The sequence below is a fragment of the Podarcis erhardii genome (genome assembly GCF_964252035.2).
Source record: "Podarcis erhardii genome assembly, chromosome: 14".
In the NCBI taxonomy this organism is placed as follows: Eukaryota; Metazoa; Chordata; class Lepidosauria; order Squamata; family Lacertidae; genus Podarcis; species Podarcis erhardii.
In genome coordinates this window covers 15560857-15575158 of record NC_138503.1, presented here as the reverse complement: position 1 = coordinate 15575158, position 14302 = coordinate 15560857, and the positions used below count along the sequence as shown (strand labels likewise).

At 47.7% G+C, this 14302-nt stretch overlaps 1 protein-coding gene across 1 annotated transcript in view; it reads right to left on the bottom strand.

The window, feature by feature from the left end:
- GATM (glycine amidinotransferase) overlaps positions 1 to 14302 on the bottom strand; it is a 29273-nt gene extending 14971 nt beyond the window's left edge. Inside the window, exons 1-2 of the mRNA XM_081839160.1 lie at positions 14150 to 14302; positions 4824 to 5048 (exon numbers count right to left, since the gene is read on the bottom strand). Of these exons, the coding sequence (XP_081695286.1) occupies positions 4824 to 5048; positions 14150 to 14218 (294 nt within the window). The 5' untranslated portion in view covers positions 14219 to 14302. The remainder of the gene's footprint in view (positions 1 to 4823; positions 5049 to 14149) is intronic.

Here is a 14302-nt window from a genome sequence, read left to right as displayed (position 1 = left end):
GCTAAAAAAAGAGGTCAGCAGAGCAGCGAGCTCAGCCAACAGTGAACATCTGTCACTGTATTTAAGTTTCAGTAGGGAAATGTTAAGAAGGCCTTTAGACAGCTAGAAGATGAATTGCTGCGGCGGCGGCCAAATGTACAGTACACAGCCCGAGATTTTCTGCCAGCAGGACTCAGTCCTGGAGACTCAGAAATGGCCTGGAATGAAACCTGTAACATAAGCACGACCTTCAGAGACTGCCAGCTCAGCAACTCGGAACCTACATGCAGCGGCGTAGCGTGGGTTGTCAGCACCCGGGGCAAGGCAAGTAATTTGCGCCCCTAACCCCTAACCTGCCGCCGCTGCCAGCTTCTTCTTGCTGCTGCCTGGGCTGGGGTATTTACGATAAGGTAGCCACGGCGGCGGCGGGGGGTCCGTGTCAGGTGATCTGAGGCGAGTTGCCACTGCCGCTGCCGCCCAAACGACGCCGCTTGCCCGGAGGAGGAGGAGGGCAGAGAGGCGAGGAAAATGCAACATGGCCCAGCAGCTGCAGCAGCGGCGGCGGGGCTGTGAGGAGGGGCTGCCTGGCGCGCCCTCTGCGGCCCTGACGCGCGGGGACCGCGGCGAGCGCTGAGAGCCGCTGCCTGCCGGACGCCTTCAGCCCGGACGCGCGCACAGCTCGTTGGTTCCGCGAGACATGGGGCTCTGCTACAGCCTGCGCCCAAGGCTCTTCGGCGACTCTGGAGGCGGTGAGCGCGCCCCCCCCCAGATGTTGCGCCCGGTGCGGCCGGCCCCCCCTGCACCCCCCACGCTACGCCACTGCCTACATGTCGAACCGCTCATTGCAGGCTGTGATAAATGCACTTTTAAAAAATAATAATAAAGCACCCTTTTACAAATAAAATACATAAAAGTGGTTTGCCACTGTGGCGTTTGCCTATTAGGTGGATCATAAGGAAAGGGTTCAATGAGTGTGAAGCGACTGGCCAGTGGGAACCCAAGGGGAGGAGTTAGAGTTGGAGGTGTTGGACACACAAGATCTACCCACCCGGGAAGAATGGCAGATGAAGGTGATGGACTACATGGAACTGGCGGAAATGACTGGCAGAATCCGAGACCAGGGAGAAGAGTCGGTGGAGGAAGATTGGAAGAAATTTAAAGACTACTTACAGAAACATTGTAAAATTAATGAATGTTAGAAGGATGTTGGAATGAAGTTATGTGGTTTTAGCAGAAATGTTATAAGGGTTTAGGAAAAAATAGACTGTTAATTGGTGAAAGGAGGGAAAGTAAAGTAACATCATATTGAGATAAATTACAGAACAAAAATTGGAAAAGATGGAAAGGATTTGCTGAAATAGTTAACCAAATTAGAATACAAAAAAGGGAGGTGTGAGGAGGTCAAGGAAACAAGCGAATGAAAGATAAGTTATGGGAAGATTAGCTGTGGTTTTTTTTCTTTTTTTCTTTTTTCCTTATTGTGATGTGTTGTTTTGTTTTTGTTTAATATGGTGTTTTTACTTTTGCTTTCTGTAACCCTTAAAATTTTTAATAAATATTATTAAAAAAATAAATAGAGTTGGAGTTGTTGGAAAATCAGTTGGGAGTTGGAGAAGGAAGAGGGAGGATAAGTCTGTGGGTTGGTCGAGTTGTGTTGTGAGAGAGTGAGAAGAACTGTTAGGTGGAGTCAGATAGATAGTTGGGATAATCAATTTGAAGTTGTTAGGAACATATAGGTCAGTAAAAAAACTAAGAGTAAAAAACTGCCAATAAAAATTAACTGAAACCATAAACTTGTTCATGCCTATAAAATAAACTTGGTTATTTGTTAATGTGAACAACTGTCTGGACTCAGTGTCTACCCGAGAGAAACGGGTTGGTGGAGGCGGGAAAGCAATCACAGTGGTGGCACAGGGTCAATAGACCGTCAAACATCAGGGGACCCTGTGTGATCGCCACAGCTACACTCTCAACTCTGTTGCGAAATTGTCGCAAACTTCCCTTGGTGTCATTCCAGGGGCCTGGAGAATCTTATCAGAAGTCACACAAGTACGAGATTATAGGGGTCTGCTTGGAAACACCGTTTCCTGATGCAGTGTTACCTCGGGTTACATTCACTTCAGGTTACAGACTCCGCTAACCCAGAAATAGTACCTCGGGTTAAGAACTTTGCTTCAGTATGAGAACAGAAATCGTGCTCCGGCGGCGCGACAGCAGCAGGAGGCCCCATTAGCTAAAGTGGTGCTTCAGGTTAAGAACAGTTTCCCTAGGGTTGCCAGACATCTGGGGAAACCTGGACGTGTCCTCATTTTGGGTGCCAACATGCCCATCCGGGCAGATTTTTACATTTTAAAGGAAATGTCTGGGTTGGGGGGCATGTTTATGTTTGGGAGGGCCCTGTACCCCAGAAGCAGAAGCGTCGCAGTGGAGCGAGGCTGTCGCAGCAAAGATCAGGTCATGCCAATGATTGGACTCGGGCTGTTCTGCACACCACAGGCACTGCCAACCCGAGCTGGGAAACAGGCACAGAGGCGTGGCAGCAAGGGCCCCGCGCCCGTGCACCTCTTTCCCCATCTCAAGTTGGCAACATCTCAGGCTGCCCTCTTTTTGCTCTTCAATATATGGCAACCCTGGGTAGTGCTGTGGGTTAAACTACAGAGCCTAGGACTTGCAGATCAGAAGGTCAGCGGTTCGAATCCCCGCGACGGGGTGAGCTCCCATTGCTCGGTCCCTGCTCCTGCCAACCTAGCAGTTCCAAAGCACGTCAAAGTGCAAGTAGATAAATAGGTACCGCTCCAGTGGGAAGGTAAATGGTGTTTCCGTGCGCTGCTCTGGTTTCGCCAGAAGCGGCTTAGTCATGCTGGCCACATGACCCGGAAGCTGTACGCCACCTCCCTCGGCCAATAAAGCGAGTTGAGCGCCACAACCCCAGAGTCGGCCACGACTGGACCTAATGGTCAGGGGTCCCTTTACCTTTTATATGGCAACCCTATGCACCCCCACCCCCCGAAAATTGACCTGTGAAGCAGCTCCGTCTCTTAGAGGTTTCTTGCTTCACTTGCTAAACCGCATCGCTTCCATGTGCCTGTCAAGCCACTCAAATATTATCAGTGAATTTACTTCTCTACCTGCAGGCGATAGTGTTCTTTGCAGCCAGATTAATCTGGCAGCATGCAAATGTCAAACAAGGTCTGGAATACGAATGCTGGGCTGACAGCGCAGCTGAATGAATGTTGACTCTAAAGTAATTCTCATTGTGCTCTGTAATCCTTCCTCCTTAGCAGGCGTGTTTAGGGTTTGCTCTCTAAATAAACTGTGAAAGTAAGTGCAGAAGCATGATATAATAAAATTAATATGGGCTTGTCAACCAGCAGCCTAAGTGCCAGATCTGATGGCCCCATCTCTGCACGTCCCTGGTTTGACTCTAAAGCAATTTTCCATGTTTCCTCCGTGTGACAGCCAAAGCTAATGGAAACTGCACTCCGAAATATCTGAAGGAAACCAGCTTGATGAAGACTGCTCTTACTACTGCAGGCTACTGACTACTACAGACACTGAGCACTTAGGAGAGATTTTGTGAGGTGAAATAAAGTTTCAGCCCCACACTTTTACAACTGCTGCATAGAGTAGGTAGCCCACCCCACCCCCCAGCTTCACTACAAGAATACAGTGGTACCTCAGGTTAATTTGTTCCGGAGTTCCGTTCTTAACCTGAAACTGTTCTTAACCTGAAGCACCACTTTAGTTAATGGGGCCTCCCGCTGCTACCGTGCCACCAGAGCACAATGTCTGTTCTCATCCTGAAGCAAAGTTCTTAACCTGGGGTACTATTTCTGGGTTAGCGGAGTCTGTAACCTGAAGCATATGTAACCTGAGGTACCACTGTACAGAACTTGGCCACCCTTTACTTACAGGGTTATCTGGAGGTTTAGAGTATGTTGCCAACAATATGCTGATGACACAAATCTCTATTTCTCCTTTACATCTGCAGGCATGGCAGTGGAGGTCCTGGACGGGTGTCTTGCCTCAGAAATGGAAATGAGAGCCAACAAACTGAAGCTCAATCCAGATAAGATGGAGGCCATGCAAGTGGCAGTTCCCCAGACTGGATGGCTGGGAGATTGCCAGCTCTTGATGGCGTTACACTCCCTCTGAAGGAGCGGGTATGCAGCTTGGGGGTACTTCTGAATCCTTTGCTGTCACTTGAGGCTCAGGTGGCCTCAGTGGCGCTGAGTACCTTCTATTAGCTTTGGCTGGTGGCCCAGCTGCGCCCCTGTCTGCAAGGGATAGCCTAACTGCTGTTGTTTATGCTCTGGTAACCTCTAGGTTAGATTACTGCAATGTGTTGTACATAGGGCTGCCTCTGAAGACTGTTCAGAAACTTCAGCTGGTGCAGACTTTGGCAGCCAAGCTGCTCACTGGGGCAAAACAGTTTTACAGTCAGTATTACACTGACTAAACCGGCTGCCAATTAGTTTCCAGGCCCAATTCAAAGTGCTGGTTTTGACCTATAAAGCCTTAAACAGTTCAGGACTCTTTGAATGATACATAGGCTTCTACTCTAGATGCAGACTGTCTGTCTGAGCTTGCAATTCCCTCCTTGTAAGAGCTACGAAATTGGAAGCAAGCCATTTTTTTTCTTGCAATAACTTTTATTTACAAGTTGATTGGGGGTAGCAGGCAGGCACCCAGAATCCCGCAATTGCTATTAAAAGTCTTCGGTACTCGTAGCAAAACAGACATTGTAAAAGCCTGTTATTGCAAAACCTCTCCAGCGTTTGCAGAAGTGGGAAGCTGCAAAGGGCATACATAAAGTCTTGCGACGTAGACAGCAAATGGTTTACCTTGACCTCCACAGAGAAAGGAGGAACGCAGGCATTTTCGGCTCTCCCCACAATGACTTCCTCAAGCGGGTCCCATTCGTTGTATGAGCAAACTGGGCAATCCTCGGGAACAGGGTCAGGGGCCTTGTTATTTTCATCAGCAACAGCACAGGTCGTCTGGGAGGCTGCAGCCGCGTGGGTGCTCTGGAAAGTTCGCTGCACCCATCCTGTGAAGACGCGTCCAAGCTTTAATGAAAAAACAAAAAGTGGGGGGGGGAGGGTCACTTCATTAATTTAGATTCTTTAAACATCATTCTGCTAAGTGAGGAGCCAAGAGGCTAGTCCTCATGATCTCAACAGCGCGCGCGCGCGCACACACACACACACACACACACACACACATACATCCAAGAAGCTCCATCCTCACAGTGGCCAAGACAACGATTCTCTTCTAGGGAAGAAAGGTTCTCCATTTCATTTGCCTCGAGTATTTGAATGGCAAGATTCTTTTTTATTATTATTAAAGATTTTCTTGTTTTACAGAAGTATGTGTAATGTCTCTCGTATTTTTTCCATGTAACATTTTTACAAATCAGTTTCATTGGGGGGGGAGGGGGGAGATGGGGGGGGGGTCGGGTGGCAATAATAATAATAATAATAATAATAATAATAATAATAATAATATTATACCCTGCCCATCTGGCTGGGTTTCCCCAGCCACTCTGGGCGGCTTCCAACAAAACACTAAGATACAATAATCTATTAAACATTAAAAGCTTAAGCTCTATTTTGCTTAATGTATGTAGGGTTTGGTGTCAGCGTTGCTTGTGCAGGTTCTCTGCTGTTCATTTGTGTTTCTTTGGTGGTGAGAGAGGTTGGGGTTGGCCTAGAATGTGGTTGTTTGTTTGTAATTGGCTGTGGTGATCTTTGTTCAGTGGCGTAGCGTGGGTTGTCAGCACCCGGGGCAAGGCAAGTAATTTGCGCCCCCTAACCCGTGGATTTGCGCCCCCTAACCCGTGGATTTGCCCTAACCCCAGATGTTGCGCCCGGTGCGGCCGCCCCCCCCCCCGCACCCCCCACGCTATGCCACTGTCTTTGTTTTCGTGTGGGGCATGATTCTTTTTTTAAAAAGAAAGTAAATTTTAGCGCCTCACCCACTTGCAAGCAGGTTCATGCATGATCTGTGCAAATGAACTCCTCGTGTGTGAGACTGCTTGCACCAGCAATGTGCAATGTGCAGAATCGTGATTTCTTTTTCCTGTGAGCAGGAACTTTGCAAGTGCTCGAACATTCACCTGAATGCACAATGAGTAAAAGTGGGGGGTGGAGCATGCCTGCAAGCCCCCCCCCCCAATGTCTTCCAGCCGCTCTTCAGATTTACAATTAGCAAAGAAAGGGAACCGGTTCGAAGGAAGGTTTCAAAGCACGTTCAGTCAAAGACACTTTTTAAAAGCCTTCAGCCCTTCATGCCAATTGCACAAAAATCAGAAGACTAATGCTGAACAGCGCAATTTACTTTACTGTGCTTGAAGAGAACTCTCAAGCCTCAAAAGCACAAAGACCCAGTTCAGGAAAAAGGAACTAGCTCAAGCACTGCTGCCTTCTTGTGCTCATAAAAAGTCCCCAAGAAACTTTTTGTTTTTCTGAAAATGCAGTAAGTGAAATCAGGTGCAGGCACAAAAGTATACACAAGTCCTGTCCCCGACACCCCGGACCAGAAGCATGGGACCTGATTTGGGTTTGCTCTGGGCCCCGCAAACCCTTTCAGCAGCTCCACAGAAGGGGCTGTGTTGCATGCAAGATTCTGCACAGCTGCGCAGGGTCTATTTGCAGAGGGAGAGTGGCAGATGAAGGTGACAGAATACATGGAACTGACGGAAATGACTGGCAGAATCCGAGACCTGGGAGAAGAGCTGGTAGAAGAAGATTGGAAGAAATTTAAAGACTATTTACATAAATATTGTAAAATTAAGGAATGTTAGAAGGATGCTGGAATGAAGTTATGTGGCTTTAGCAGTAATGTTATAAAGGAGTATTTAAAGATGGATTGTTAACAGGTGAGAATGTAAAGTTATAATATATTAAAATAAACTATTAGGATAAAAGCAAAAATGGAAAGGATTTGCTGAAATAATTAATTGAACTAGAATACAAAAAAGGGAGGTGCGAGGAGGTCAGGGAAACAAGTATATGGAAGTTAAGATATGGAAAGGTTGATTTGTTTTTAATTTTTTTTTATCTTTTTGTGTTTTGTATTTTTTTTCCTTCTTTTTCTTTTCTTTTTTATTATTGTAACTTTTTTGAAATCTTAATAAATATTATTTTAAAAAAAATATTTGCAGAGGGAGAGTAAACGCAAAGCGCTTGAGGGAGGGAAGCAACTGTGCCGACTGCCCTATATCACCAGAAAACATTCGGTGGAGCGGGGCCAGCATGAACAGCAAGCAGTAAGAATTTCAGCACCGGGAGTGAGCAGTCAACAAAAGCTGCTAATGTAAACGTATCCAAGCCAGGACATGACACAACACAACACACCTCACCGGGGAGAGGAATCTTTACAAAAGATGGTCTGCTACTGAGCCACGGCTCTCCCCATACTTCCAACATACGCTCCAACATTTCTCCGATGAAAATAGGGACGTCCTATTTTTTTATTATTAATATTATTATTATTTTACTCTTTTTACCTCACCTATCTGACTGGGCTGCCCCAGCCACTCTGGGCAGCTTCCAACATATATAAAAACATAACTAAACATTTTAAAACTTCCCTATATAGGGCTGCAGGGACGCGGGTGGCGCTGTGGGTTAAACCACTGAGCCTAGGGCTCGCCGATCAGAAGGTGAGTAGTTCAAATCCCCACGAAGGGGTGAGCTCCCATTGCTCGGTCCCTGCTTCTGCCAACCTAGCAGTTCGAAAGCACGTCAAAGTGCAAGTAGATAAATAGGTACTGCTCCGGTGGGAAGGTAAACGGCGTTTCCATGCGCTGCTCTGGTTCGCCAGAAGTGGCTTAGTCATGCTGGCCACGTAACCCGGAAGCTGTACGCCGGCTCCCTCAGCCAATAAAGCAAAATGAGGGCCGCAACCCCAGAGTCAGCCATGACTGGACCTAATGGTTAGGGGCCCCTTTACCTTTATACAGGGCTGCCTTCAGATGGCTATGGATAACTAATTTCTCTGATGAAAATAGGGATGTCCTAAGGAAAAGTGGGACATTCCGGGCGATCAAATTAGAAACTGGGATGGCTTCTGTAAATCTGGGACTGTCCTTGGATATTTGGGACTGTCCCTGGAAAATAGGGAAATAATAATAATAATAATAATAATAATAATAATAATAATAATAATTTATTATTTATACCCCGCCCATTTGGCTGGGTTTCCCCAGCCACTCTGGAGGGTCTGTTCCTATTAACATGAGACATGCAGGAAATTGTCTGGCACAACCCCCCCTGACGTTTATGTAGCAATACTGGACTGGTCTGGAACTCCCTTTGCTGCATGAGGATTGGAGCCACGGTGGTCTTGCACTGCTCTTCATCCAGGCTGCTTCACCTTGTCTCATTTAGGAACGGGTGGAGAAACTCTTGCAGCCCATGGGCCAAGTTCCAATCATTGGCAACCTTCTGGGTGCCACATGGCAGCAGTGGAAGGAGGCTACAGTCATCAGGAAAAAAACATAATACCTTTTGTACGAGGCTGGTTTCTAGACACACTCATGCATCCCTCTGGTCACAGCTCAAGGACACATTCCAGCCAGGCAAAATCACTCAAGCAGGGTGCAAAGTTTGAAATTCACCAGGTACATTTTGCACCTGGCTTTTGGCCACTTGCAACCAAGTGAAAATGCCGGGGGGGGGGCAGAATGCTGCCTAATGCATGGGTAGGCAAACTAAGACCTGGGGGCCGGATCCAGCCCAATCACCTTCTTAATTCGGCCCGTGGACAGTCCAGGAATCAGTGTGTTTTTACATGAGTAGAATGTGTCTTTTATTTAAAATATATAAATGTATTTATTTAAAATGTATCTCTGCGTTATTTGTGGGGCCTGCCTGCTGTTTTTACATGAGCCAAATGTGCGCTCTTATTTAAAATGCATCTCTGGTTATTTGTGGGGCATAGGAATTCGTTCACATTTTTTTTTCAAAATATAGTCCGTCCGCCCCCCAAGGTCTGAGGGACAGTGGACCGGCCCCCTGCTGAAAAAGTTTGCTGACCCCTGGCCTAACGTCTCCAACATCTGGAGGTACGTGCTTTGGGATCTTAATAATAATAATAATAATAATAATAATAATAATAATAATAATAATAATTTATTTATACCCCACCCATCTGGCTGGGTTTCCCCAGCCACTCTGGGCGGCTTCCAACAAAAGATTAAAAATGCATTAAAACATCAGTCATTAAAAACTTCCCTTGACTATCTTCACACACATCAGCAACAGTTCATCCTGCAGAATTTTCTACCCGTTATAGTTCATCTGCACAATCAGAATGAATTTCAGGAACCAAAAAGTCACATTGCAAAATATGACTTTCGAGCCGTCTGTCCCAGAAATGGCAACTAGGCATTCCGTTTTGGCAACACTGACCCTGGTTTAAGGAGTCATTTGGTGCCTAGCTTATATATCTGAGTTTCTAACACTGCCTGCGGAGAGTGGGGTGCAGCTGGGAAGGGCCAGATAGGAGGCCTGAAGGGCCACATTGCAGGGGCTTAGCGTCCTACCCAGAATGTAGAATATAAGGGAGAGAGGATTGGCTCCAGCTCTCCAGTGCCGTGTGTACACAGTGGAAGGTACTTTTCTGAAGCTGGGACATCTACTTCTATGCAAGGCACAACACATAAGGATATACGCTTTGCTTGCTCCCCCCCCCAAAAAACCAAAAACTGCTCTGGCATAACTGGATCAGGCTTGAGGGCAATTTCTCCCTGCTCTGCAAAGCTGAGCATTCCAAGCCACTTAAAAAGAAGCTGGTTGCAGTTGTTCCACACCAGCTGTTGGGAAAGGCTAGACAGCAAAGCTGCGGATGAGCAAATATGCCCTATCCTGTTGCAGGCTGTTAATGATCAACATTCCCCGACCCAATATGGGAGGGGTATGCATGCCTGCTGGCTCAGCAAAAGAGAGGGAACAGCGGGAGGGAAATAACCCTTCCCTACGTGAGGCGTGGGACACGTGTGGTGCTGTGGGTTAAACCGCAGAGCCTGGGACTTGCCGATCAGAAGGTTGGCAGTTCGAATCCCCACCACAGGGTGAGCTCCCATTGCTCGGTCCCTGCTCCTGCCAACCTAGCAGTTCGAAAGCACGTCAAAGTGCAAGTAGATAAATAGGTACCGCTCCCGCAGGAAGGTAAACGGTGTTTCCGTGCACTGCTCTGGTTCACCAGAAGCGGCTTAGTCATGATGGCCACATGACCTGGAAGCTGTATGCCGGCTCCCTCGGCCAATAAAGCGAGATAAGCGCTGCAACCCCAGAGTCGTCCGTGACTGGACCTAATGGTCAGGGGTCGCTTTGCCCTTTCCCTTTCTTACTGTAGATGCTGCTGATGTCTCCTTGTGTTAGAGCAAAGATTTGACCTGTCTTGGGCGGGGGGGGGGGACCCTTTCAATTGTGTGGCTCCCCTTTGCATCTGCTAGCACGCCTCACGGAAAGGTAAAGGGACCCCTGACCATTAGGTCCAGTCGTGGCTGACTCTGAGCTCTGTCCCAGCTCCTGCCAACCAAGCAGTTCAAAAGCACACCAGTGCAAGTAGATAAATAGGTACTGCTGTGGCAGGAAGGTAAACGGTGTTTCCATGCACTCTGGTTTCCATCATGGTGTTCCGTTGTGCCAGAAGCAGTTTAGTCCTGCTGGCCACATGACCCGGAAAGCTGTTTGTGGACAAACGCCGGCTCCCTCAGCTTGAAAGCAAGATGAGCGCCGCAACCCCATAATCGCCTTTGACTGGGCTTTTTAGGAGGGGCTGCAGCCCAGTGCAAGTAGCATCTCCCCGGCATGCAGACGATTCCAGGTTCATTCCTGAGGATCTCCAGGTAGGGCTGGGAGAGAAACCAGTCTGGAATGCTGGAAGGATGCTATTAGTCAGTGTAGATAATACTGAGCAAGATGGATAAGCGGCTCAGTATAAGGCAGCAGGACAGGAGCGCAACAGTGGCCTCCCTAAATGTAGTAAAGGTAAAGGGACCCCTGACCATTAGGTTCAGTCGTGGATGACTCTGAGGTTGCGGAGCTCATCTCACTTTATTGGCCAAGGGAGCCGGTGTACAGTTTCCGGGTCATGTGGCCAGCATGACTAAGCCGCTTCTGGTGAACCAGAGCAGCGCACGGAAACACCGTTTACCTTCCCGCCGGAGCAGTACCTATTTATCTACTTGCACTTTGATGTGCTTTCGAACTGCTAGGTGGGCAGGAGCAGGGACCAAGCAATGGGAGCTCACCCTGTTGCAGGGTTTTGAACTGCTGACCTTCTGATCGGCAAGTCCTAGGCTCTGTGGTTTAACCCACAGCACCACCCGTTCCAGCAAGTGGTATTCAGATGCATATTGCCTCTGCTTACCGCAGGAAATACATAGCCAACTTCACAACTAGGAGACATGGACAGATTGGGGCAGGAGAGGGAGGAATCTCTTACAGCTGTCAACATAACTGCTATGTGTCAATCTGAGATGAATGGCGCACCTTGAACTTTGACACCTCCCTGGTAAGGCAAGTCGTGTTGGAGGCTAACTTCTTACCTGGCTGAGAAGGAATGCTCTGAGAGAGTCCACAATGCTAAAGTGCACATTCCAGGACTTGAAGTTAAGTCCTGTTGACAAGGCAGCACCTTCCTTAACTTGCTCACAACAGATTACAGTGGTACCTCAGGTTAAGTACTTAATTCGTTCCGGAGGTCCGTACTTAACCTGAAACTGTACTTAACCTGGAGCACCACTTTAGCTAATGGGGCCTCCTGCTGCTGCCACACCACCGGAGCATGGTTTCTGTTCTCATCCTGAAGCAAAGTTCTTAACCTGAAGCACTATTTCTGGGTTAGCAGAGTCTGTAACCTGAAGCGTATGTAGCCTGAAGCGTATGTAACCTGAAGCATATGTAACCCGAGGTACCACTGTACAGTGGTACCTTGGTTCTCGAACTTAATCCGTTCTGGGAGTCCGTTTGACTCCTAAAACCGTTCAAAAACCAAGATGCAGCTTCCGATTGGCTGCAGGAGCTTCCTGCACTCAAGCGGAAGCGGAGTTGGATGTCGGGCTTCAGAAAAACGTTCGCAAATTGGAACACTTACTTCCGGGTTTGCGGTGTTCGGGAGTCGATTTGTTCGACAACTAAGCCGTTTGGGAACCAAAGGTACACACAAAGGCGCAGAAAGAGACAGTTGAGCATGTTCACATCACGTACCTACTGGGCATTCTTAGTCAAATCAGATTTACAAAATAACACCCATCGTTGCTTTGCTTATTTGAAAAGATCCATACCTGCCTTTCCACTAACTGTGCCCAAAGCAGCTTTACCAAGATGGCCACCTGCCATGTATGTTCAGAGAGCCTAGGACGTGCCAATCAGAAGGTTGGCGGTTTGAATCCCCACGACGGGGTGAGCTCCCGTTGCTCAGTCCCTGCTCCTGCCAACCTAGCAGTTCGAAAGCACGTCAAAGTGCAAGTAGATAAATAGGTACCGCTTCAGCGGGAAGGTAAACGGCGTTTCCGTGTGCTGCTCTGGTTCACCAGAAGCGGCTTAGTCATGCTGGCCACATGACCCGGAAGCTGTACGCCGGCTCCCTCAGCCAATAAAGCGAGATGAGCGCCGCAACCCCAGAGACGGTCACGACTGGACCTAATGGTCAGGGGCCCCTTTACCTTTACCAGCTCTACAATTCTATGATTCTACATGACAAGACAGGGGCCTAGGAAGCAAGAGAGGAACACAGGAAGCTGTCAGGCCATTGGGTTCGCCTCGCTCAGCAATGTCTATGTTGATTGACAGTAGCCAATCAAGGGTTTCAAACAAGATTCTCTCCCAGCTCTACCTGGAGATACCAGGAAGTGAATCTGTGTGCAAAGCAGATTCTGCACCACTGAGTTGCATTATTTTGCAAAAGTGGCATACATGATGCTGTTCAGCTAGTACCGAACCCTGTGCCCAATCAGCCGCTTTAAAACACACCTACAGCCCCTCTGTGTCTCTCACCTGCCCTGCATATGCCATTCGGATATATACACAACTCCACAGAATATGAAGCTCCAACTCTTGCAATTATGATTATTGCAAGGATTGCAGTGTGAGCAGAGACTGGCTTGGTTAAGGTTAGTGCAATGTGATCATCAGCTCAAGAAGAAGAAATTAGGCAACCTTCACAAGCTGTTTTTTTCTTTTATGCACACATAAGCATCAGGTTAAAAAAATATATATTTTATACCCTACAAAGGGCCAGAGATGTCAATTAATAGCTGGAAGCAATTTGGACAATGGGATGGGGGAGGGGAAGAGTTTCAAGTGAATTTGGATTTGGTTCCCAAACTTGTAAGCAATATTTTAATTTAAACCATTCACACACACACCCCAAATTATGGAATGTTGGAGAAGTTGAGTTATGGAAATAGTTCTATAAAATGGAAATTTCCCTTATTTTTTTTAAGGCATTTAAACCTGCAAGTTAAATATATTGTCTTAAAAAATTCATATTCAGCAAGGGTAGCTCTCCAATGCAAATTTCAAAAGCAAGAATGTGCTTGCGTTGGAAATTCCAAACATCCAATCCTGACTTTTTGCCAGATTCCACTTTTCTCTCAAGACACGCACACTCCTTCCAGTCCCTAGAAAGAAGAATTAAGAGAAGCTGTTAATCATAGCCCGGCCCCATTCCGAATAGGAGATGATAAGAGCGTCTCCAAGCCTCAGCGAAGTCACGCTCTTACTCCCTAAGTCCTGCTCTGATGAGCAAGCAGCGTCCAGCGGCGAGAGGAATGCACTCTGCACATGCACAGATTCACTTTCCCCCAATCATGTCCTCCTTCCTCTCAAATTAAGTTCTGGTTTAAAATACTGTTTAGGGGGCTTGCCTTGCCTAGAAAGTAGTCGAATGTTAATTTTTTAACACCGTCCCAAGGGAGAGAAACCTTTTCATTGCAAATTCTAGTATGTTTTCATGGCGCAAAGTGAGACGGGGTTGTTTTTAAATAAAAGAATATTTAAAAATATACTTTTGTTAAAGTTGCACCCATATAAATAGAGCGCACGGCCTCGATCCTTGGAGAGCTGTTCTCTCCTCCCCTTGCCCAGAGCGAGCCATCCGAGCGCCCAGGTAATTCTGGGTTTAGGATCGCGCGCACCGGGGTCTCCGCACCTACCCTGGACCCGATGTAATGCACGGCTTCGGCCCCCCGGCTCCCTCCTCGCAAGCACCGGACGCGCAGCATCCCTCTCTCTCCGCGGCTCTGGCGACAGGAATGATCCCTCTCTCGTCCCCTCCGGGGAACACACAGCCCGCCTACCCTAAACTA